General features: G+C 45.2%; 1 protein-coding gene, 1 long non-coding RNA gene and 3 other non-coding genes across 5 annotated transcripts; 2 read left to right on the plus strand and 3 right to left on the minus strand.

The window, feature by feature from the left end:
* Positions 1-727: 727 nt before the first annotated feature.
* LOC121859107 lies at positions 728-5,649 on the minus strand. The gene is made up of 3 exons (XM_042355798.1): positions 4,014-5,649; positions 2,136-2,327; positions 728-1,294 (listed from the first exon to the last, which is right to left on the minus strand). The coding sequence occupies exons 1-3, from the start codon at positions 5,277-5,279 to the stop codon at positions 1,109-1,111; spliced, it is 1,644 nt and encodes a 547-aa protein (XP_042211732.1). The 5' UTR covers positions 5,280-5,649; the 3' UTR covers positions 728-1,108.
* LOC121859108 lies at positions 4,649-15,491 on the plus strand. The gene is made up of 3 exons (XR_006087607.1): positions 4,649-4,749; positions 14,158-14,224; positions 14,864-15,491. It is a non-coding gene; the product is annotated as an uncharacterized LOC121859108 (long non-coding RNA).
* Positions 6,038-6,110, minus strand: Trnar-acg. The gene has a single exon. It is a non-coding gene; the product is annotated as a tRNA-Arg (tRNA).
* Positions 6,537-6,609, plus strand: Trnar-acg. Its single transcript has one exon. It is a non-coding gene; the product is annotated as a tRNA-Arg (tRNA).
* Positions 8,575-8,647, minus strand: Trnar-acg. The gene has a single exon. It is a non-coding gene; the product is annotated as a tRNA-Arg (tRNA).
* Positions 15,492-22,860: the final 7,369 nt, after the last annotated feature.

Consider the following 22,860-nt stretch of genomic DNA (forward strand, 5'->3'; position numbering starts at 1 on the left):
CGTGGTGTTGCTTTGCCTTAGGACGGCAGGGCCAATTTGACCTGGTAACAGACAACAGTGCGGTAGTTAAAGTACGGGTGTTTTGTCTCTTGTGCGTAATGGAGAGACGTGTTTCAGTTTGGAGTTATGCACACAACTATCATTCATGCCGTAGAGTTAAACAGTTAACTGATTGTGGTTGTAGACACTTACTCTTCTAACCAGCTGGTGGTGTGGTGTGGTGCGGTGTGGTGTGGTCTGATGTGTTGTGGTGTGGTGTGGTGCGGTGTGGTGTGGTCTGATGTGTTGTGGTGTGGTGTGGTGTGGTCTGATGTGTTGTGGTGTGGTGTGGTGTGGTCTGATGTGGTGTGGTATGGTGTGTGTACAGACGGACTTATCACAGTAAACAGCTACAGTATCTGAGAGCCGTACAGTACAGTAACACCAAGCCTTATTATCACTCACAGACACACCTGTTGCTCTCATTCATACGTTTGTCTTTTGTTTTGCTTCTACGTAAACTAAATAGACGAACTACATAACTCACCCTTAATGTAGACTATATTTAATTGAATGTAAAAAATAATGAAAAAGAAACAATATAATTAATAAAGTTATAGATAAATGTTATAATTAACTTATCAGGTTTTTTTATCATCACTTTAACTCAAGGTCAAAAACAATTATTTGATCAGCGTGAACCTTCAATTCCCTCACATGTTCTGGTTCACCCACCCTCCCTCCCTCCCTCCCTTCCTTCCTTCCTTCCTTCCTTCTGTAACCTTCAGGTCTTCAAGTGTAAAATGTGGGATTACCCTTGCTGCCTTCATGGGCCACAAATATAGTTTTAGATAAAATATGATAAAGGAAGAAGAATGATACGAGAGATAAAGGGTAAAAGAACAAGAAAGGAGGAAATAATATACCAAAACCAAAATAGAAACGATAAAAAGAATGGAAAAGAAAGAACGAACAACACTGAAAAGAAAAACAATGCAAAAATAAAGGGATATATAGAACACAAGAAATAAAAAAGAAACATATATACAACAAATGAAAAAAGGAAGAACGAAAATAAAGGTAACGAACAGAAGAGGAAAGAGAGGGTAGTTGGTGATCCGGGGTCAGGTCATGGTAGTATCTTGAGCTCTGCAGTGCGGCGGTGACCTCTAGTATGCTTCCTGATGAGGACCAGGTCATGCAGGGTCAGCCCTCGCCACGTCCTTAATCCCTTCATCACGTGGAGGTTCTCACACGTGTCTACCATCAGCTTAGCCGCCGTTAACCCCAGCACACAGTTGTACAGCTCAAGCACCTGTCATGTTTGGGTGGGGGAAGACATGTGTTAGTCACCTGTTGGGTTGTATTTGTTAACTGTTGGACACGTTTAATTTACCTATTTGGAGTTGTGTTTGTTAGCTGTTGTATTTATGTTAATCACCTGTTTCGTTCGTGTTCGGTACGTGTTAATCCCCTCTGGAAGATGTGATAGTCATTTGTTAGACATGTTGGTTACCTACTGGACACGCGTCAGTCACCTGTTGGGTAGTGCTAATCACCAATGAAGGATAAAAGGGAAGTCAATGGATATGTACTGTACAGTCGGGGACAAAAGTTCACTCTTGGTGGTGAAACTGAGTCACGGGAATGAGTCTCCTAACTGACTCACCCTGACTGTCATCTGGTGCGGGTGTGTTGTTTGATCTCATTCGCGGTCGACGCTGCTGTGTTTTAGGAGGGAAAGAACTCTTGACCCCGACTGTACCACCAAATTCAGCCCCCTGAGTACAGTGTCATCGTAACAAAGGTATAAAACAGTGTAGTCAAGGGGTTAGGTTCTCTTACACAGCTAATTCATTGTATTCAGGGAGTTGTTATCGTTCTCAGGGGATTACCTATGAAAGGGATAGTTAGACTACCGTCATCAAAAGGTCATATGATCGCCATAAATGTTTGAATCATATACATAAAGAGTTAAATCATAGTCATAAAGGTTTAAATCATATACATAAAGGGTTAAATAATAGTCATAAAGGTTAAATTATAGTCATAGAAGGGTTAAACCATAATCGTAAGGTTAAACCATGGATATAAAAGGGTTAGAAACTATCGTCTTAAAAGGGTTAAATCATCGCCTTCAAATACTCAAGGATCACCTCGAGGCGTTTCATCCTGTTTACAGCCAGAATCTCGAGGAGGTCGTTCTCGACGAGGGTGGTAGGACGACACACCAGCCTCCGCAGCAACACACACTTCTTGAGGGCGGCCACTAGACCCTGACGCACCAGGCAGAAGTCCTTAGCCCACGCCTTAGGTCCCACGCCCGTCATGCAATCCAGCTCCAGCACCTGAGGGAGTCATGTGTGTCAGTATACCATGAGAACTTGTTGTGTGTTAGGTAAAAATGTCACGAAAATATCGGGTGTGACGTATGATACTCTGAGAACTTGGTGTATGTTAGGTACCTGTTAGACCATAAGAATATGTTGTATATTATGCAAATATATCTTGAGAACTATAGTTATGTGAGATGAAACCGATGTCAAACACAGGTGTTGGCGATGGGCAGGTGTTAAACATTTGTTGAAACTTGGCAAGAACATTGATATACTGAAGATGTTTAAGGAGGAAATTGTATTATATACAGGTGGTAATTATATCAACAAAAGACTCCTTTAAATTACTCAATATCCAGCTCTAATTATGGATTACATGACCCAGACCTTTGACCTTTTATCTCAAGAACACAGCAGTTAAGGATAATCATGGTCAGAGTTCCCTAAAATGCCTTAAAGAACCATTGTTTATGGTACGCAAGTTACGGCTTACTTCCCTCTGTGTGGAAATCCATTTTAATCTAACTTGCCATATTTATAAAAACAAGTCGATTGCAAGAGTACAATCCTCCACCGCCATAGAAACGAAACGGATCAGAACTCTGCAAAATATGAAGGAAAAACACGAAATTATTAAACTCGCCTAAGATATCGTTGGTTTACACCTGCTGCGGACAACGTTTCATTAAGACCCATTGTTGTTTGTTTGAGTTATCTGAACACATTTCAGAACCACCTGCGCCTCGTCGGTGTGTTGTAGTATATACCAACAACTGACGTAAACACACAGCTAGTATATCTGTAGCAGAGGAGTCATACCCCTTCGTCAGTAGTGTTGTTGGTGACTTAGCTGACTTGTGTTGAAAAGTTTAGTTTCTACAATTATTCTGTCAGTGTCTATGTGCCCCCTCCGTGCCGATCCCACCACAGCACAGTCCCCAGCCGTCACCAACACCCCTTCCTCCTGACCAAATATCCCTCCTCCTCCAGACAGGCCTGGCACTTGACTTATTAAGGACCTGCCACGCCTTGCCATGAACAGATGAACTATACCGACAATTCCCCCCCACACTCCTCCTCCTGTCACTATATGTAACTTGCCGAGTTAACCCATGACCATTCAGGCACTTACGCCCTTAATGCATAAGTCAGGAACTGCGCATTCTTCCCTGTTCGGCGCTGTAAACGCTTTTGCGCTTCGTCTTGCACAGGATGCAAGGGGGTGCCCAATAAACTAGCCCCCTCGCGAGTAAATCTTAAAAAAAGAAATGATGTATATGACGTTGTTAGGCTTGGTAAACTTAACTGACACACACACACACACACACACACACATATATATATATATATATATATATATATATATATATATATATATATATATATATATATATATATATATATATATATATATATATATATATATATATAAGGTGCATGATTTCAGGAGATATTTAGTCTCCATCCATTGATCCTGAACACGTATTAATATATATGAGTAGTGAGGGCAGAGCAGTTCTCTCCCCCCTGCCCAACTGTTCGTCCCTTCCCCTCTGGACCGACTCTCCCTTTCCTCCCTCTCTCCCCCCTCTGGTATTACTCTTCCCCTCTCTTTCAGGCTCGACCCTCTGCTTCCTTCCTTTCTTCCCCATGAGGACTAACCTTCCCTCTGACCTAACCCTCCCCCTATTGAGTGACCTTAAGCTTGGTGAGGGCGATGCTGTCCTTGTTGGTGAGGGTGGTGAGGGAGTCCTTGGCGGGGACGGTGACGGCGGGGAGGGCAAGCTCTTCCAGGTGGGGACAGTTGCCCGCCAGTGCCCCCAGGTCCGCCTCCCAGTACACGTCGCCCTCCACCCTCAACGTCACCAGCTGTGAGCCCACCGCCCACGAGAACTCGTACATGGCTGTAGGGGAGAGTAAATAAGGCTCCCGCACCGAGAGCCGCAGGTGTCGTAAGCCAGGGAGAAGGCGGAGGTCGTTGATGGTGACGCCAGCGAAGTTGATGATGGCGTTGATGTTGATGAGCGCCGGACACGCGCGGCGCAACAGCTGCAGGTTACCCACAGTCACACAGCGCACGTTGACCTCCTCCAGGGCCGTCACCACCCCCGCGTCCCCCAGCTCGTCCATCATCTTGAGGGCCTCAACTACGTCCGTCGACCCGAGGCTGGTGAGCTCTGGTACCCGGGTCAGGAGGGCACATACACCCTCTTGCGTCACGCTGGTCTCCCCCACGTCTATGTGACGCAGCCGCACCTCCGAGTCCTCGCCTCCTCCCCACCGCAGGTTGACGATGATGCGGTTGATCCCGTCGTCAGTGACGCCTGCGGACCCCGACACGTCGAGGTGCGTGAGGAGGCGGCAGTGTCGCGTGAGGAGAGTGATGGTATCATCGGAGGCGTTGGCGAGGCGGACACGACGGAGTTTCTTACAGGTGCGACATAGATCAGTGAAAACCTTCTTGACGGTGTCTGTGAGGAGCGGCGGCATGGTGAGGACGAGATGTGTCAGGCCGTCACCGTTGTATAGTATTAACTCTATGTCGAGGGGCCAATCAGAGGGAGTGGGGCCGGGGCGGGGCAGTGTGACGTACACAGGCTCCACCACCGTCACCTCGGGGGTGAGCAGCACCAGGGCACGGTTGATGGCCGCCAGCTCCCTGCTGCCGTGCTTCAGGTGGAGTCCGCCCGCCTTGAGGGCGTTGTGTACCATCATGGCCCGCAGGTCTCGGGGCAAGTCTTCCAAGAACCTCTGCACGGCGAATACTTGCTGTTTGGGCACGTCTCGTCGCAGTACGTACTGTACGCGCTCCAGCCAGTACTTACTGCACATTTGTTTGAGGGTTATGACGGTCGGGGCCACAGAGGGGGGCGGGGCTGCCCGGTGAGGCGGCAGAGGCAGAGACTCCTGGTGCCGTGCTAGTGCCAGCGGCAGCCGCGGCGCATACATGTTCACCAACGCCATCGCTCACCACAACACTCACCACCACTTTCTAAGTTTTGTTCTATATTATTGTTAAGTAATTGTTTCATATGTCACACTAACAGCAGGCGGTTGTCGATACTTCAGGAGCACCACACAACACTCTGACCACAACCCTACACTCTCTCGCCTCACCACCTCACTTATGCCACACATGACCTAGTTCACGAGTAGCGGGACGGAGGCGACACACACACACACACACAGGTGGTTGTCTCCCCATCATGCTGAAGGGGGCGCTCACTAGGGTAGTGTGGGGCCCAGCGTACCCTGGGGGGTGGTGCGTGAGGTGAAGACAGCCAGGGGTGTTCAGTGAGGGGTAACACCACCTCGCTTCCTGAGTAACTGTGGTGAGGTAAATATATCGCTGCCAGCAGGAAGGGCGGAGAGGGCTGCCAACAGTGGCCCCGCACCACCCGAGGAGGGGAGGGACTTTCGGGGGCGGTAGGGGGCTCCCGGCCAACAATTGCACGCGAACAAACGAAAATAACTGACGTGACCACAGTAAGATCTGTTCAATAGGTTGGTTAGACTTATGAGTTACACGTTGTGTTTACGTACCTGTACGTGCAATTAACACAGATTAACCTGTATGTACCATGGCCCTCACCCACCATCTCTCTCCTACGAATATCATCAAGAGTCTTAGCTAAAATTTATGTCAAGACACTGGCACTTATCGTCTCAGGAACTTATAAATCTGTTTAAAGAATGAATTATTGGGATCTAAAAGCTATGTACGACCTTGCCAGGATTCGAACCTGGAATCTTCTGATCCGTAGTCAGACGCGTTATCCGTTGCGCCACAAGGCCGATGAAATCTTAACTTTCTATTTTTAAAAATCCTTCTCTCTCTCTCTCTCAAATATATAACCTCATCTACTATATCAGGGTACATCAATGTCTTCAGTAATCAGGTTCTTCCAAGAATAATGTCTAACGGGAACATCTTGAGAGAGATCATAAAATAATTAGGACACACGCCACACCAGTGACCGGTTGGGAAGTCCACGCACCTGAGGGCCGACTTTCACGCCACGTGTGTGTAGGTGTGTTGATACTGGAGGTGACCACCACACTAACATGCTAACAAAAGGGAATAATTATACTTTGAAACATGATAGGATGAAGTCAAGAGTGTGTGTATGTGTGTGTGCACGCATGCACGCACTTGTTTGCTTGTGCGTGCACGCGTGTGTGAGAGAGAGTTAATTTAAGGATGGAAAGGCTTTTATCACCGGCCTTGTGGCGCAACGGATAACGCGTCTGACTACGGATCAGAAGATTCCAGGTTCGAATCCTGGCAAGGTCGTACATAGTTTTTAGATCCCAATAATTCATTCTTTTAACAGATTTATAAGTTCCTGAGACGATAAGTGCCAGTGTCTTGACATAAATTTTAGGTAAGACTCTTGATGATATTCGTAAGGTGAATTTATCATGCACTCGGGTTTCATCCAGACATCTTTACTACAGCCCCTCGTGTTCATTACAGCACCAGTAGCACACGTCACAAACATGTATATAAAACAAACTACTATAGTAATTTTCCTTATCACAATATGTCTCGTTAAGAGGCTCTCGGCAGAAGTCCAGTTCACCCTCTACTGTTTTCCAATCTCCTCAAACATAAGCACATTTTCCTTAACCCGGTTTGTTTAGACAGTCCCTGACAACTATAGTGTTGGTTGAACCTTATTTAAGCAATAGAGATGACTTTATCTACCATAGCAACAGATTTGTATGTAATTATACTTCTTGATTCCACGAGGGGCGGCCGTGAGCACTGGAAAGGGAGGTAGATGGTATAGTTATGAGGCACAGCGAGGCGGTCACTGCTGAGGTGAGGAAAGGTTGTGTATTACTTAGGTTTTACGTTACTTTATTGGTTAGTTCCCATCTTCTTACTGGTGTTCGTCTTCTGGCGTTGGTTCTTCTACATCATCTTCGTTCATTCTTCCTCTCCTTCCATACTTCCTCTCCTCCCATACTTCCTCTCCTCCCATACTTCCTCTCCTCCCATACTTCCTCTTCCATCATTCTTCCTCTTTTTCCCGTAACTTATCAAACAGACCGACAGCACAAAAGTGTCAGTTTTAGATTGAGATTATCAAGACGGTGTTTTTCTCTCACTTACGGCATCGAAGTTGTTGTCCCGCTAGTGTCGATTGTGGATGCGAACCACCGACCCTTAGTACTGATGGCGAGCGAGGAATCCACTCGGACGCCGCACGAAATTATGTAGTTTGTCTAGTACGCGATGTATTGCTAAAATTAACTTGTACTGAAATAAAAAAATTTTAGGAAGTGATTTAGTTTTATCTGATGTTTTAATATTTGTGTGTATGAGTGTAGTTGTTTGGTGTGAGTGTATAGGGGGTGCTTAGGTGTTTGTTTTTAATTCGTGTTGGAATATTTAAAGTTATACGCACACTAATACACACATTCACAAACCCATATACATACACTCAAACTAGATATAGACACGCTTTCCAAACACATTGACTAAACACACACACACACATACACACACACACACTCACAAACAAGTGCAAAAGACTTCTGATATTGACCACATGTTAGGTACCTGATCGAGCATATGGTGTTGGCAGTCCACACACACACACACTCTTATGGTCCTCCACAAGTGCCAAGAAATACAGAAATACCCATCACTGATTAATGGAATGGTTCGATGATATTTTTTTTTAGTAATAGCTGTAAGTGGCTCCTTGTTTTTAATGTGTCTTTAGAGTTAAAACAACCTCCTCAGAGGGTTAAGCCGCCTTCATCATCATCATCATCATCATCATCATCATCATCATCATCATCATCATCATCAAAAGAGTTGAACCATTATCTTTAAGAGGTTGAACCTGCATACTCAAAGCGCTAAAACACCTTCCTCCATTAGTTAAATCGTCATACTCAAAAGGTTAAACCATCAGACTTAAGGAATTAGCCCGACGTTGACAATATTGCGACCCAAAGAAACCATGGATGTATATAGCAATCAGATTGTTTGTCTGTCTTAATTCACCATTAGTTTATAAAATGACTTATCTGTGACAATTTACATCGGTATTCTCTGCAAGTTGGTACAGTTAGTGTTTGTGGATGGGCCTGTGAATCAAATATTTGGTCACAGCCAGGGTCAGTACTAACGTCTTGGTGATGTATCTAATATTCTTCACTAGGTTACGAGATTTTGGTACAGTAGCTGGCATTGTTTGTAAGTAATTTTTTTCGATATTAGTGCGATTTTAAAAGTTATATACGACCTTGCCAGGATTCGAACCTGGAATCTTCTGATCCGTAGTCAGACGCGTTATCCGTTGCGCCACAAGGCCAGTATTTCTTATTATTCCTTTTCTTTAATTTAATCGTTTTCTCTTTACCTCTCCTCTCTCTCGTGTGGGTGTTACTGGTTGTACAGCAATATAGCGCTCGGGTCGAATTGAAAAAACTGTTGTCCAGTGTGACACAACCAAACTACTGTACATATTTTCTCCCGTACTATCACCAGGAGAATGACTCACTGATCCTCTAGGGGTAGTAGTGTCTTACAGAACTAGCCAGAGTTTATTTATTATATGGGACGGAACTATGTGTGAGAAGCTGGAAGGAAGAGACAAACTGGGACCCAGGAAAAGTAGGACTGCGTCAAGATAATTACACGTAGTTATTCACAGAGACGATGGTTACTCTTTCTCACACACACACACACACACACACAGGGTAATTTACAAACACTTAGTCACATGGTAACTCACCGACACAGTTACTCACATCTGGTAACTCAAGCATATTTGTTACATAGGTAGTAACTCATGTACTCTGTGTGTTGGTATTCTATAAATTAAACTTGTTCTTCTTCCATAGTTGATTGACATACTGTAAGTGTTTAGAGGTTTAACTTTTTATGTTTATGCGTGTAGGAATTTACTTGTTTAAAAGTTTACAAGTTTTGTTGTTTATAAATTTTGAAGTTTACTTCTTAAAGTGCTTGAATGTGTTACGACCCTCCTTTCACTGCCCACCCAGCTTCCACCACTGGTTACCAGCGGTCAGGGTCGTATGTACAGAAGCAGTAGATATCTCACAAGAGTCGTCGAATTACCACTGGCTGTCCCGCCAGTCTCCGGTAATTTTCCGACGATCAGTATCAGTGTACTTTTACTTTTATCCTCTTCACCACTGATCGGCGGCTCGTTAGCCGCTTGGGCGATCGGTCACGTCTCTGTTACGCACTGTTGGCAAGTACTGGGCATGCACTGGCTCCTGGATGTACCTAAACCTGCTCCAGTGTTGGTCAAGTCTGGTTTTGAAAGAGCTCACACTCGGTGCCGTCACAACACTCTCTGGTAGATTGTTCCAAGAGTTCACAATTCTCACTCCGAAAAAGTTTGCCCTCACAGTTTTCTGGACTTGCGGCTTCTTCAATCTTGAGCTGTGACCCCTTGTTGGGCGAGCGTCCGCCAGCTCCAAGTCAGGACACTCGACTGAGTAGTGCCCCTTGAGATGCTTATACACCTCAATTAGGTCACCCCTTACCCGTCTATAGTATAAGCTAGTCAAGTTCAAGCGCTCCAATCTCTCAGGGTAGCTGAGGTGCCGAAGTGCAGGCACCAGTTTGGTGGCCCTCCTTTGAACATTTTCAACCAACTGACAGTCCCTAGCATATCTCGGGGACCAGACGGGGTGATAGTACTCCAGATGGGGAAACACTTCACTCTTGAAGATCGATACAAGGGACCCGTCTAGATATCTAAACGACCTTCTTATAAGACCTGATAATTTATTTGCCTGATTTACCTTCTTCTCGCAATGGCCCGAGAACTTCAGCTTTGTCAACATACACACCTAGGTCCTTCTCACATTCAGTGTCAAATAGTGCAGTTTCTTCAGACAAACAACGGGCAGACAGATTTCCACCTGGTCACAGAAACACACTTGTGCACTGTAGTCGCCTTTAATAGTCACTATTCACAGGGTAATGGCTTCACAGCTGGACTTTTCACTTCGAATATATAGTCAGCACACTACCAGTGTACAATTCCTAAGACTTTTTGCTTTATATTTTCCCAGACATTCACCTTGCCATGTCTGGCAAAATGAAAGTCTTTGCATTGCTGATAAGCTCAAAAATTGAGTTGCCCGGCACCCCCTGGGTGTTTCCTTGTAACATTTTGCCTCTTTTTTTTCTTTTTTTTTTTGCTATATCACATTTTTTTTGGAGTATGAGAACATAAAGCATTAATTTTTGTATTATTGCGTTTACACACCGTTCATTCCTACCACTAATCTATTATCATATTCGAATAAGACGTCTAATTATAAGATAATTTTCATCTATTACATTACCGGCGGAAATGTATAATAACAGAGATAGCTTATCCAAAATTTTCTCTATTTTCTTCCATTAATCTTCCTCCATTATCGCCTGCCTCTCCTCCAACACTGCGTGTCTCCTGCATCTCCTTCATAAATCATCACGCGCATGCGTTCCCATACACGTCACGCGGCCAATAAAAAGCATTTTTGTTTTTGCAACCAATTAAAATGATTTTGGGTTTCATTCACGGTATATTTGGTCCAATCAAATTAGTTTTATTTTGGGTCTCATATTTCGAAATTCAAGTTCAGTTCCGACCATGGAAGTCTGTGGTGGGTGTCACTTAAATTATATGGAGCTGATTGCGAGTTTTTTTGGAAAAAAACGAAGAAACTAGAGCATTTTTTCGATCGCATGGTGTTCTTCCAACCTCAGTAAAGTGTACTAAGAGCAAGACTGATTGTAAATATCGCAAAGACCAACATACAGATGTGGCGTTGTGTAAGAATTTCAGAATCCAACGACGAACAAGAACCAGCCCAATAAGGTAAGAAATAGGTGATTCCATCATATGGTGAGAGTCAGTTAGGTTAGGTTAGGTTTGTTTTTTGTATTTCTTGTGTTTATTGGTGTATTTTGCCATGATTTTTTTTTTCGGAAAACGTCCAACGAAGAAAAATCGCAAAAAAAAACAGCTAATTTCCGCCAAAAATGAAGGTCATATTCGGTCTAAACACACATAAATACACTAGAAAAATATATTTTTGACTTTCTAACAGAGAACGTTACAGCGGTGTGTCCTGTAATATATTCCTTGTTTGCCACGACCCAGCCGGCGCCTAACCCCACAGCTGGGTGGGCTCGTTGCGCTCGCTATGGTCCCCACCCACAACTTCTTTGACTCCCTTTTGATATTCCTGGATCCGCCCCTGGTACTAAAAAATTAATGCTATTTTCCGAGTACGTGTGGTGTATCCCTATTTTTTTTTCATAGTACGAGTACAATTAGTGCATGAGCTTTCACAATACCATTTTCAAGCGGTCACAAATAATCTTAACTTGTATATGACATTATTTTGAGAAAACCAATATATCATTATATTCTTCTAAATATATTATTGATAATGATATTGAAACTATTTAGCCAGAAAAACACAGATACAGACCCGATAATAACTTTTAACATGGCTAAGCCAGTTGAAAGCCTAAGCTCTCTTGAAGGCACCTGACATATATACTGTACTTTTATCTCAAGGAAGTATTATGTAACATTTAGTATCATCTGGAATAGTACACATAACATGGTGGTAGTAAGAACATGTCAGGATGTAAGCGCATTGTTTGATTGTCTCTTTGTGCTGGAGAACTTTCGACACTTCGAGGACTCACGAACCATGAATTTGGATTTTGGTACTACGGAAAAATAATGTTACATAAATTAAACTTTGTCCGACTAAGTTTTGAAGTGTTGAGGGTTAATCATAGTTCTCAGTTTTCACTACTGTATTTTAACGCAACGGGGAAGAAAATAAATCCGGAAATATTAAGTTTTCATTTGAACGGATTCACTCATCAGAAAGCGAAGCAGTTGAACAAGTCGATGACTAATATGCCAGTGACCTGATCTGTGGCAATCGGACCATCGTCAGGTTAACTCTGCGATTCTTGTGAATTCTGAAGTTAAGTCGGTCGTTACTTTCCTGGTCAACCATGGAGCTTTATTGAGGTAAGCCAATTCTTGCCCGTTGCGTCAGAAGGCAATGTTTACAGTTCGATAATTTGGTAATTTCTGAGAACAGTACTACCACCAGTTGTTCGATTTCATTAATTTCTTCCACGTGTTCTTATCATTATAGTAATTACACATATTAAAGGAAGCAACAAATTTTGGTCAATTGATAGTATCACACCGGTCTTTATTTCGATATTAAAAATAGGTTTTTCCTATGTATTTGATGAGTTTCGAACGAATTTGATATTCATTTCCACTGGAAATCACGTTTGTTTTTTTATATATAGTATAACCCCCCTCCCCGAACAATCGTAACGGAAGAAGTTGGATTTGTTTTTTAGAATAAATAAATTATATTATCAACCAACGAAGATAGCCAAACCTAACCCGTTGTTCATGCTCCAGCCGCTTAAAGAGCGACACTTGTGACTGATCGAAAGTAATAATCTTGAAAAATTAATATCACGGTTATCCTTAATTTCCGGTGGAAATATCATAAAGAAAAATGTCTTAGAATTATATAAACATTATTAGATACATATTTTTAATACGGAAATAAATACTAGTGTGATACTATAAATTCACCCAAATATATTTTTTAGTTAAGTATTTTTTATTTATTTTTTTGTCTATGTGATCATATAGCTGTAGTGGGTAGGGTGGTAATTTTATCGTTTTGGTCATCGACTTATTTGGAAGTTGAAATTAATGTTTTTTTATTTTGTTTGGTGTGTGTTTTGAACGATTTCTGATCTTCATTTGTATCGCAAATCACTACTTTTGAACACCGAAAACTACACCAACTCATTAAACACTGAAAACAGAAATAAGGTTATTTCTTTTTAGTTTTAGGATTTTTATGGGTCAGGTAAGGTTTTTAAAGGTTTGTTTGGGTAAACGTTTACTTAAGTGTTGCAAGCAATTTTACGAGAAAAAAAATCCTCCATGAATTTTAGTTTTTTTTTTCAACGGAGATACTTTTCTCTGGGAAAAAAAGTAATGGTTTTTAATCATGGTCAAACATTAGCCTGACCTAACCCTCTAGCGGGGGGGACTGTGCCATTCCTCTACCCCCTTGAGTGGTTATATAATGTCAGTGTTTAACTTATCCCTATTTAACCTAACATAACGTATTCCCCTATTGCGAAACACTATTTTTTTAGAGTTGGGTCATGTATTATATAGCATGGTAATGCGATTCAGACGACCTGCGCACTACCCCTCCCATGGCTTATTATAGTATAAATTATAAAAAAGAAACACTTCCCCAAAAGAGAACAAAAATTATGGTGGAAAAGCAGTGTGTGTTCTTGCTAGAATCGTTGGCAGCAATAATCTACACGTTAACCTTTGTTTGGTGTTCTTAACATGAAAACCTATTTTTCTGGTGTATTTTGTTGTGTTTCTGGCAAATTTGACTTTCATTTCCATAAGAGTTCACAACTCTCACTCCGAAAAAGTTTGCCCTCACACTTTTCTGGACTTGCGGCTTCTTCAATCTTGAGCTGTGACCCTTTGTGGGGCGAGCGTCCGCCAGCTCCAAGCAAGGACACTCGACTGAGTAGTGCCCCTTGAGATGCTTATATACCTCAATTAGGTCACCCCTTGCCCGTCTGTAGTATAAGCTAGGCAAGTTCAGGCGCTCCAATCTCTCAGGGTAGTTGAAGTGCTGAAGTGCAGACACCAGTCTGGTGGAATGAAGATCATATTTGAAGAAAACACACCAAAATACACCAGAAAAATTGGTTTTCATGTAAAAAACATGAACCAATAATTACCCATTTTTTCCACAGATGAAACTTCCAGTGTGCCCAGCTGGAAATTCGTATCCACATCCTACAATATAGCCGTGACTTTGAAGTAAGCTAACCTAACCTAACCTTCACCTCTCTGCAGTATTTTACTTCATGATGTAAATTGAATGATCATACATTGCCCTCTGTTGGCTCTGTTTATGTCACTAGGCTAAATTGCTCAACTTAGAGGTTTGTTACCATGTCATTGACTTTCATTACTGGCCATAGGTAGTAGACCCTCGGGTGAAAAAATGGATAACATGAAGGTTAGGGACTCCAGCTTATTTCACCTGGTGATTAAACACCCTCGTACTAATCTAACCTAACGTAACCTAACCTAATTTGTATAGGGGGAAAGAATGATGGGTTTTATATACTGTATTCCCACTGCTGTTACCCATTTGTATAGAAGGAATTTACTTCTTTTCCTCTTTAATTCTTTCTTTATCTTCTCAAGGTATTTTTTCTCTTTTTTTAGATATTATTTATTTATTCTTTCTCTCTTTTCTGTTCTCTGTTACTTTCCTCTGTTCTAGTTATATTCTGACCTAGGGCTTACTCACGGTAGCTGCCACCATCCAGGTTTTTCTCTCAGAACATACTGTATAATATAACATTAATTTAACCTTATCCAACCTATTCTAACCTTTCCTAATCTAACCTCCCGAAGTTCTTTATAGTAAATATATTTTGTTTTTTACAGGAGATATTACAACAGAACTTTGGGAAATTGAACTGCACCATCACATCTGTAAATGATCACCTGGAGCATGGAACAAAAGCTACCACCAACACCGCACCACCACCATGGCACTATCACCACCATGGAACTATCACCACCATGGAACTATCACCACCATGGAACTATCACCACTGGCACCACTGTTTTATTAACCCGGGACTAAATGAACAAAAATATGGGAATTATTGTGAAATTGTATACAGTACAATACTGCCATAAAGGGATCGTGGGCTGATGAGAACGGGAGGTGGTGAGTTGTCCGTTCCTCCTCTCCCCGGCTACACACCCAAACATAGTCTTATACAGTATCATAATATAATTCATATTATATTCCTATAATTAATTCATCTTAATCTATTTCATAATATATTCATATACCCGTAATAATAATAATCAACTTTTCAGAACTGCACCGTTATTTCAGATTCTTTCCGAATTCAAATTGTTTAATTCGTTTAAAAAACTTCCAATTACAATAATCTGAAATCCGAATTATGAAGATTCAAATTAACGAGGGTACAATGTAAAGTGGAATAATTGTTTGAGATTCTGTTGTTCTGAAACACGTGCCAAGAGTAAGCTGTGTGGCCATTTTGGGGGAGGAGACTGCCCTTCCATAAGACAATGTACCAAAGTTAATCAGTATTTATTTTTTTCTAGTGTTGGGTAGTAATTTCATGTAAGTTGTGTACTATTTATCATTTGTTAGTTAGGTTTTGTTCTTGTTTGTGAACTCATTTAGTGTTTTTTGGGGGTATTTTTGTTATTGGGAGCCTGGTGGACGTCTCCCCTACAACTGCTTACAACTGCGTAGCCACAGCCACCACCTGCCACCACATTCCAACGTGCCGTTGCCTAGCAACCAAGCGAGAGCTGTCCCCAGATGTTACCGTTGCTTAGCAACGAAACTAGTCACCGGCAACTTTCTGGGTTTTCCCAACATGATTCATAGAGGACTGGCGGCTGCTGCTGGGTATATAAGCTCTGTCTCTCCATTGAGATTCATTCTGACCATTCTTCTTGAACAAGCAACACCTCCTCCTCCGCCGCTGCCTGGCTGCCTTCGCTTCTCCTCGCCTGCCTGGCGGTCCTCGCTCCCGCCAGCGAGCATGGCGACCCACCAGCTGTCCTTCTCTGAGCTTCCTCACCAACCAACTCTCATTCTGCCCATCTTCCTGAACAAGCAACACCTCCTCCAGCAAGCTCCACGCTGTCAACATTTATTCAACCAGGAGGCCAGCAACAGGCAACATCTTCTCTAACGAAGCTCCTGCACATCTACCTCCTACAACACGCTACTCACCGAACGCTTCTACTGAGCAGCCCCTCACCACACGGCACCTCCAGCACCAGACTGTCTATCATATAACTTATATATTATACAAGAAAACCACATTAGAGTTTCCTTCCATCCTGAGTGCTAGACAACATTAATATCTCGATACCCCTAAGCCAAACCCTATTTTTCCCATATGTTCTTTTGTTCTTGATACTTAAATTCACTTGTATAAGATGTGCATCATGGCTCACTAGCAGTTGTCCAATGCCATTATGTACTTGCCAGTTTCTTATACACTCATGTTTATTATGTAATTTGGTGTATTCCATCTCATTTGTAAGACATACTGTGGTGTGTTTTGGGTAACAGCTGTACATCTTTGAAAAATGTTGCCCGTAATTGTTTTTGAAATGTGTGGGATATCTTATAAACCTCTTAATGGCAGAAACAGTGGCCAAAGCATCAGCCATCCCTTCAACCAGAGAGGCTGGCTGTGAGGAGGAATGATGACTCAACATGGACTCAATGCTCCAACACTGGTGAATAACTTTCAATTTATGCTTACATTCCTAAATTAATGCTTATTATGCTTGCTTTATATGTTTGTTTTTTTTCTTGCTTGACAGTCTGAACGACAGATATGTATTAAGGTTATCTGAGTTTTTTGAGGGTGGAAATCTACCGTCTTTTGGGACGAAATCCTACCTTCTACTGGGGCGGAATCATACCGTCTTCTGGGGCGGAATCATACCGTCTTCACCCTAATATCCCACCGTCTTCTTGCGCAGAATCCTACCTTATTCCGAGGCGGAATCCTACCGTCTCCTGGGGCAGAAACCTACCGTATTTTGGGCGGAATCTTATCCTATTCTGGGGCGGAATCCTACCCTATTCTGATGCGGAATGCTACCCTATTCTGGGGCGGAATCCTACCCTATTCTGAGGCAGAACCCTACCATCTTCTGGGGCGGGATCCTACCGTATTCTGGGACAGAATCTTACCGTCTTCTGAGGCGGATTCCTTCCATGTTCGAGGTGGGAATCCTACTGAATTCTGGCGCAGAATCCTACCGTATTCTGGGGCAGAATTCGTTCGTATTCTGGAGTGGATTCCTACCGTTTTGTGGGCGGAATCCGACAGTTTTCTGGGGCACAATCTTACCGTCTTTGGGGACAGAATCCTACCGTCTGCGAGAGCTGAATCCTACCGTTATCTGGGGCAGAATCCTACCGTCTTCTGGGGCGGATTCCTACCGTATTCTGGAGCACTGTCCTGCCATCTTCTATGGCATAATCCTACTGTCTTCTGGAGGGAACTACTACCGTTTTCTGGGGCGATATCCTACTGTCTTTTTGGGCGGAATCTTACCGTTTTCTCTGGCGAAATTCCCCCATCTTTAGGGACGACATCCTACCGTCTTCTGGGCGGAATCCTACTGTCTTCTGGGGTGAAATCCTACCGTTTTAGGGCGCAGAATCCTGCCGTTTTCTGGCGCAGAATCCTGCCATATTCTGGGCCACAATCCTACCGTCTTCTGGGGTGGGATCATACCGTATTCTGAGGCGGAATCCTACCGTCTCCTGGGACAGAATCCTACCGTATTTTGGGCGGAATCCTACCCTATTCTGGGGTGGAATCCTACGCTACTCTTAGATGGAATCCTACCCTATTCTGGGGCAGAACCCTACCGTCTTCTGGGGCGGGTTCCTTCCATCTACTTGGGCGGAATCTTACCATATTCTGGCGCTGAATCCTACCGTATTCTGGGGCAGAACCCTTCCATCGTCTGGGGCGGGATCCTACCGTATTCTGGGGTAAAATCCTACCATCTTCTGGGGCGGATTCCTTCCATCTACTAGGGCGGAATCCTACCGTATTCTGGGGCGGAATCCTACCGTATTCTGGGGCAGAATCCTACCGTTTTAGGGGCAGAATCTTACCGTCTTTGGGGACAGAATCCTACCGTCTGCTGGCGCAGAATCCTACAGTTTTCTGGGGCGGATTCCTACCATCTTTGAGGGCGGAATCCTACCGTATTCTGGTGCAGAATCCTACCGTATTCTGGGGCAGAATTCTACCGTATTCTGGAGCGGAATCCTACCGTATTGTGGGCGGAATCCGTCCGTTTTCTGGGGCACATTCTTACCGTCTTTGGGGACGAAATCCTACCGTCTTCTGGGGCGGAATCCTACTGTCTTCTGAGGCGAAATCCAACCGTTTTAGAGCGCAGAATCCTGCCGTTGTTTATGGCAAAATCATAACTTCTTCTAGGGCGAAATCCTACCGAATTCTGGCGCAGAATCCTACCGTTTTCTGGCGCAGAATCCAACCATATTCTGGGGCAGAATCCTACCGTCTTCTGGGGTGAAATCATACCGTATTCTGAGGCAGAATCCTACCGTCCCCTGGGACAGAATCCTACCGTATTTTGGGCGGAATTTTACCCTATTCTGCCGCGGAATCCTACCCTCTTCTGGGGCAGAACCCTACCATCTTCTGGGGCTGGATCCTACCGTATTCTTGGGAAGAATCCTACCGTCTTCTGGGGCGGATTCTTACCACCTTCGAGGGCAGAATCCTACCGTATTCTGGAGCGGAATCGTACCGTATTATGGGCGGAATCCGACCGTTTTCTAGGACACAGTCTTAATGTCTTTGGGGACAGAATCCTACAGTTTCATTACGCAGAAACCTACCGTTTTCTGGAGCGATATCTTAACGTATTCTGTGTCGGAATCCTATCGTTTCCTGGGGCAAATTCCTCCTGTATTTCGGGCGGAACCCTATCCTATTCTGGGGCGGAATCCTACCCTATTTTGGGGCGGAATCCTACCCTATTCTGGGGCGGAATCCTACCCTATTCTGGGGCAGAATCCTACCGCCTTCTGGGGCGGATTCCTACTGTTAGGTGTTCTGGGTAATAAGTTCTATATACAGGAGAGAACACAAACACCTGTATAGTTTTGTAGGTTCGGTTTACTGGATAAGAGTATGTACACAGAGGGGGGGGGTAGCACTCCTCAGCTAGGCTCCTTGTCAACTGCTATAGACGACGTATGGCAAGTGATACATTAGCAGCTTCCATACGTCGCCATGCACATTAATTAAGCATGTGGGATATCTTAAATACATTGCCACACACTGCTAGCTAGGCTGAACAAATAATACACAAATGGAGCACATACATAATATACATACATAATATATAATCCAGCATACATAATATACATACACCTCCCTCCCCCCTATACGCTCATAGCAAAGTCTTGAGCGGACCTCTTCTTCTGGATCCGTTCTGAGCGTCGAGGGACTTCATCACTGGGAAGGGTGTGGGACTCAACACTGGTGGCGGGGCCAGCAGAAGGCATTGTTACGGGGCGGAGAAAACGGCGGTTCCTCCACCACACACGACCACTGGGTAACCGCACCTGGTAGTCCCGTGACCTGCCGAGACCCATGACTACGCCTACTTTGTCCCAACGTAGGGAGGTCGGGTCCTGAACACGGACTTGGGTGCCGACACTCAACCTGGGGAGAGAACGGGCGTGGTCGTTGTAGCGGGCGACGACGTCCTGAACACGTTCGGCGGCTCGGCGATCACAATCCTCTGTCTTGGCCTGCCACTCCTTGGAGAAGGATTGAGGGTGAGCAGGGACACAAGAACGAAGGGGGCGTCCATACAAAACCTGGGCAGGGGAGCGTCCGGTGTAGTTAGGTGTGTTGCGGAGTTCAAGAAGACCCCGGTCGAAGGCCTCGCAGTCAATGTTCCCAGAAGGGGCCACCTTAAGGATGAGGTGCTTCAAGGATTTGACAGCAGCCTCAGCGTGGCCGTTGGACTGCGGGTAATGGGGCGATGACAACACATGCCGGACTCCCCATCGGTCAAGGAATACAGCAAAGTCCCGGCTTGTAAACTGAGGCCCTCCGTCGGTTCGCAGGCGTACAGGAACGCCCACGTCACGGAAGTAGTGGCGGAACTTGCTGATGGTGGCGGCAGACGTCGTGTCATTACCGCACTTGATGACAACCGGCCAACCAGAGAGACGGTCGACGATAACGAGGAAGGACTTTCCTGACACACAGAAAAAGTCGGCCGACACAGACTCAAAGGGGCGGGTGGGGTTGTCGTCACTCATGAAGGGTTCCTGCTGCTGGCTGGGTTGTAATACTTGGCGGGGCTTACACACCTGGACAGCATTGGAGATGTCGGGGTCGATGCCAGGCCGGAACACAGTCTGTCTTGCACGCCGTTTGGTGGCCTCGGCTCCACAGTGACTGTCGTGGAGGCGAGCCAAGGCGTGGGGACGTGAAGCAGCAGGGACAACTACCGAAGGAGAGGTGTCACTGGCCAGAGGTAGGGGTAGGGTGGCAGCAGGGTAGTTGCTGCTCCCTTCGTGCACCCTGTTGGCGTATTTTACCTCGAGAATCGGTGTTGGGAAGTCCTGGGAGATGATGGCCAACTCTTGACAATGTCTGTAGGACAGCAAAGGAGTCGGGACACCATTATGCACGTCAATCCAGGCCTGACACGACCTGTTGCCAAAGGTGACATGTGCATAGAGTGAACCCAGGGCTGGGGCCATCTGTGAACCATCTGCCGTGACGCAGAGGTCCTCGGGAGGCGGTCCTAGATCGCTTGGAGAGAGCCCCAAGCATCGCAAATGCTGGGGACCGATGACTGTAGCATCAGCGCCGGTGTCGGGCAACATCTGAAGACGGGATGACACACCGCCGTAGGTCACGATGACACTGATGTACTGGGGAACTTTGGTCCTGGGATGCGAGGAGTACACCCTCCTAAAATGGGTCGGGCGTTGTCCAGGGTCGTCGTGCCTCTGATTGGAAGACTGTGGGCGGCCCTCTCTGGTGGAAGGGCGCTGAAGCTTCCGCCGACGCTGTCCCTTGGGTTTGTTGGAAGGGCAACACTTGTCATAGTGGCCCAGGCGACCGCACACATTGCACTGGACGTACTTAGCTGGGCACCGCACTGTGAGTGACCAGTGGCCCTTACGGTCACAACTGTTGCAGGTAGACTCAGCAGCTGGACACACCTGTGTTCCGTGCTGCTTACCACAGTTGTTGCAAAATGAACCGGGCGTGGACGTGGTGGGCGAAGGCGTAGGAGCAGACTTCTTGTCCTTCTTGTACCGGGACACAGCGCGTACAGCTGTAGGGGGAGCTCGGATGGCAGAGGTGGCACACCTGGCAGCCTCATAGGAGCGACATATCGTCAACACATCCTGAAGAGAAGAGGAAGAGTCGAGGGAGGTGAGGCGTTGGACAAGTTCCTCGTCCTTAACACCCATCAAGATCACCTGCTTCAACTGGGTCTCCTCGCACTGCTGGTGGTGGCCTAAACATATATCTACCTCTTCCGAGGCTCTCTTAAGACGTACATAAAAGGCGTCAAAAGTCTCACCTTCCATCTGTCTGCAGCTAAACAGTTCCCTCCTGCGCAGAGCTTCATTCTGCTGTCCTTTGATGTGCCGTTGTAGAATGTCCAGTACCTCCTCTACAGACAGCAAAGAGGTTGGGGGTACCTGCAACGTATGTTCTAAGACACGCTGAACTTCCAAGGACAGGCACATACGCAGCTGGATGAGTTGTTTAGGCTGTGACAAACTCTGGAGATCCACCATTGTAGAATAATCAGCCCACCGCCGCCGCCATTCACGAAAAGTCTGGAAATTCACATCAGGCTTCAAGATGGGCGGTGTTTGAGCTGCTGCTTTAGGTGGGGCTGGGGGGCGTGAAGGAAGCATGGATGAGGTATCTGAACCAGTCAGTACCGAGGCAGTGTTAGAGCCAGGGGCTTGGTTAACAGTGAGGCGAGATATCAAGGCTTCAAACCGTGCACTGTCTTCCACTCTCCGTTGGTGGTCTCGTTCTGCCTCTGCTTGCCTTCTGTGCTCATCCGCCAAACGCTGAATGTTGAGGTGAAGGGCTGCGCGATGTTGTGGGAGCTGGAGCGTCGTGGCCGGCCTGGTCATCCATCTCTGTGGGACTATCATCCGCTTGACTCATCCAGGCGCTGGGTCCACGGCTACGTAAGGCATGAGACATAACTACTTCCTCTGTGTACTGTGTCTTAAATCAGTGTTGACCGGTCAGCCCGTCGTATCAACAAGATTTCAGACAAAAAAATTTAATTAAATACACAGATAAGTAGGTTATATATATAAAATATATATAATGAAGCCGCGCGGTCAGCAAGTGTTAGTGCATGTATGTGTGTGTGTGTGTCGGGCGGGCAAAGCGTCTCGCCCCAGCTGTGAGGGGGGGTGGAGGCGGCGCTGTGAGGGGGGGTTGGGGAGTGCGGCGACTCTCAGTCCGTCCAGTTACCCTCAGGACGCGGTTAGAGAAGGGTGCACTGAACTCTACTCCCAACAAATGCCCAGAACATGCCGTATACCTTGGGAATCCGTTCGAACAAGGTCACACATGAATGGCACGAAACACACAATGCACTAAACACTTCACAGAAAATCACTGTCACTGACACTGCTCAAAGTTGCTAAATTCTTCGAGGAGGGATGACGGGCGGCGGTTGGTAGACACAGGGAAGGAGTCCATAAGCCGGCTTTCACAAACTTGCACTAATCACTCGTAATTATCCAGTAAGATTACGCACTGCGCCATGTTAGGTGTTCTGGGTAATAAGTTCTATATACAGGAGAG

Source organism: Homarus americanus, unplaced genomic scaffold (assembly GCF_018991925.1).
Source record: "Homarus americanus isolate GMGI-L3 unplaced genomic scaffold, GMGI_Hamer_2.0 scaffold50924, whole genome shotgun sequence".
In the NCBI taxonomy this organism is placed as follows: domain Eukaryota; kingdom Metazoa; phylum Arthropoda; class Malacostraca; order Decapoda; family Nephropidae; genus Homarus; species Homarus americanus.

Coding starts and splice junctions, on each gene's coding strand:
- LOC121859107 (XM_042355798.1), bottom strand. CDS start 5,279: ATGGCGTTGGTGAACATGTATGCGCCGCGGCTGCCGCTGGCACTAGCA. Junction 2,328..4,013: donor TCGCCCTCACCAAGCTTAAG/GTCACTCAATAG, acceptor TGACTCCCTCAG/GTGCTGGAGCTGGATTGCAT. Junction 1,295..2,135: donor ACAGGATGAAACGCCTCGAG/GTGATCCTTGAG, acceptor CAAACATGACAG/GTGCTTGAGCTGTACAACTG.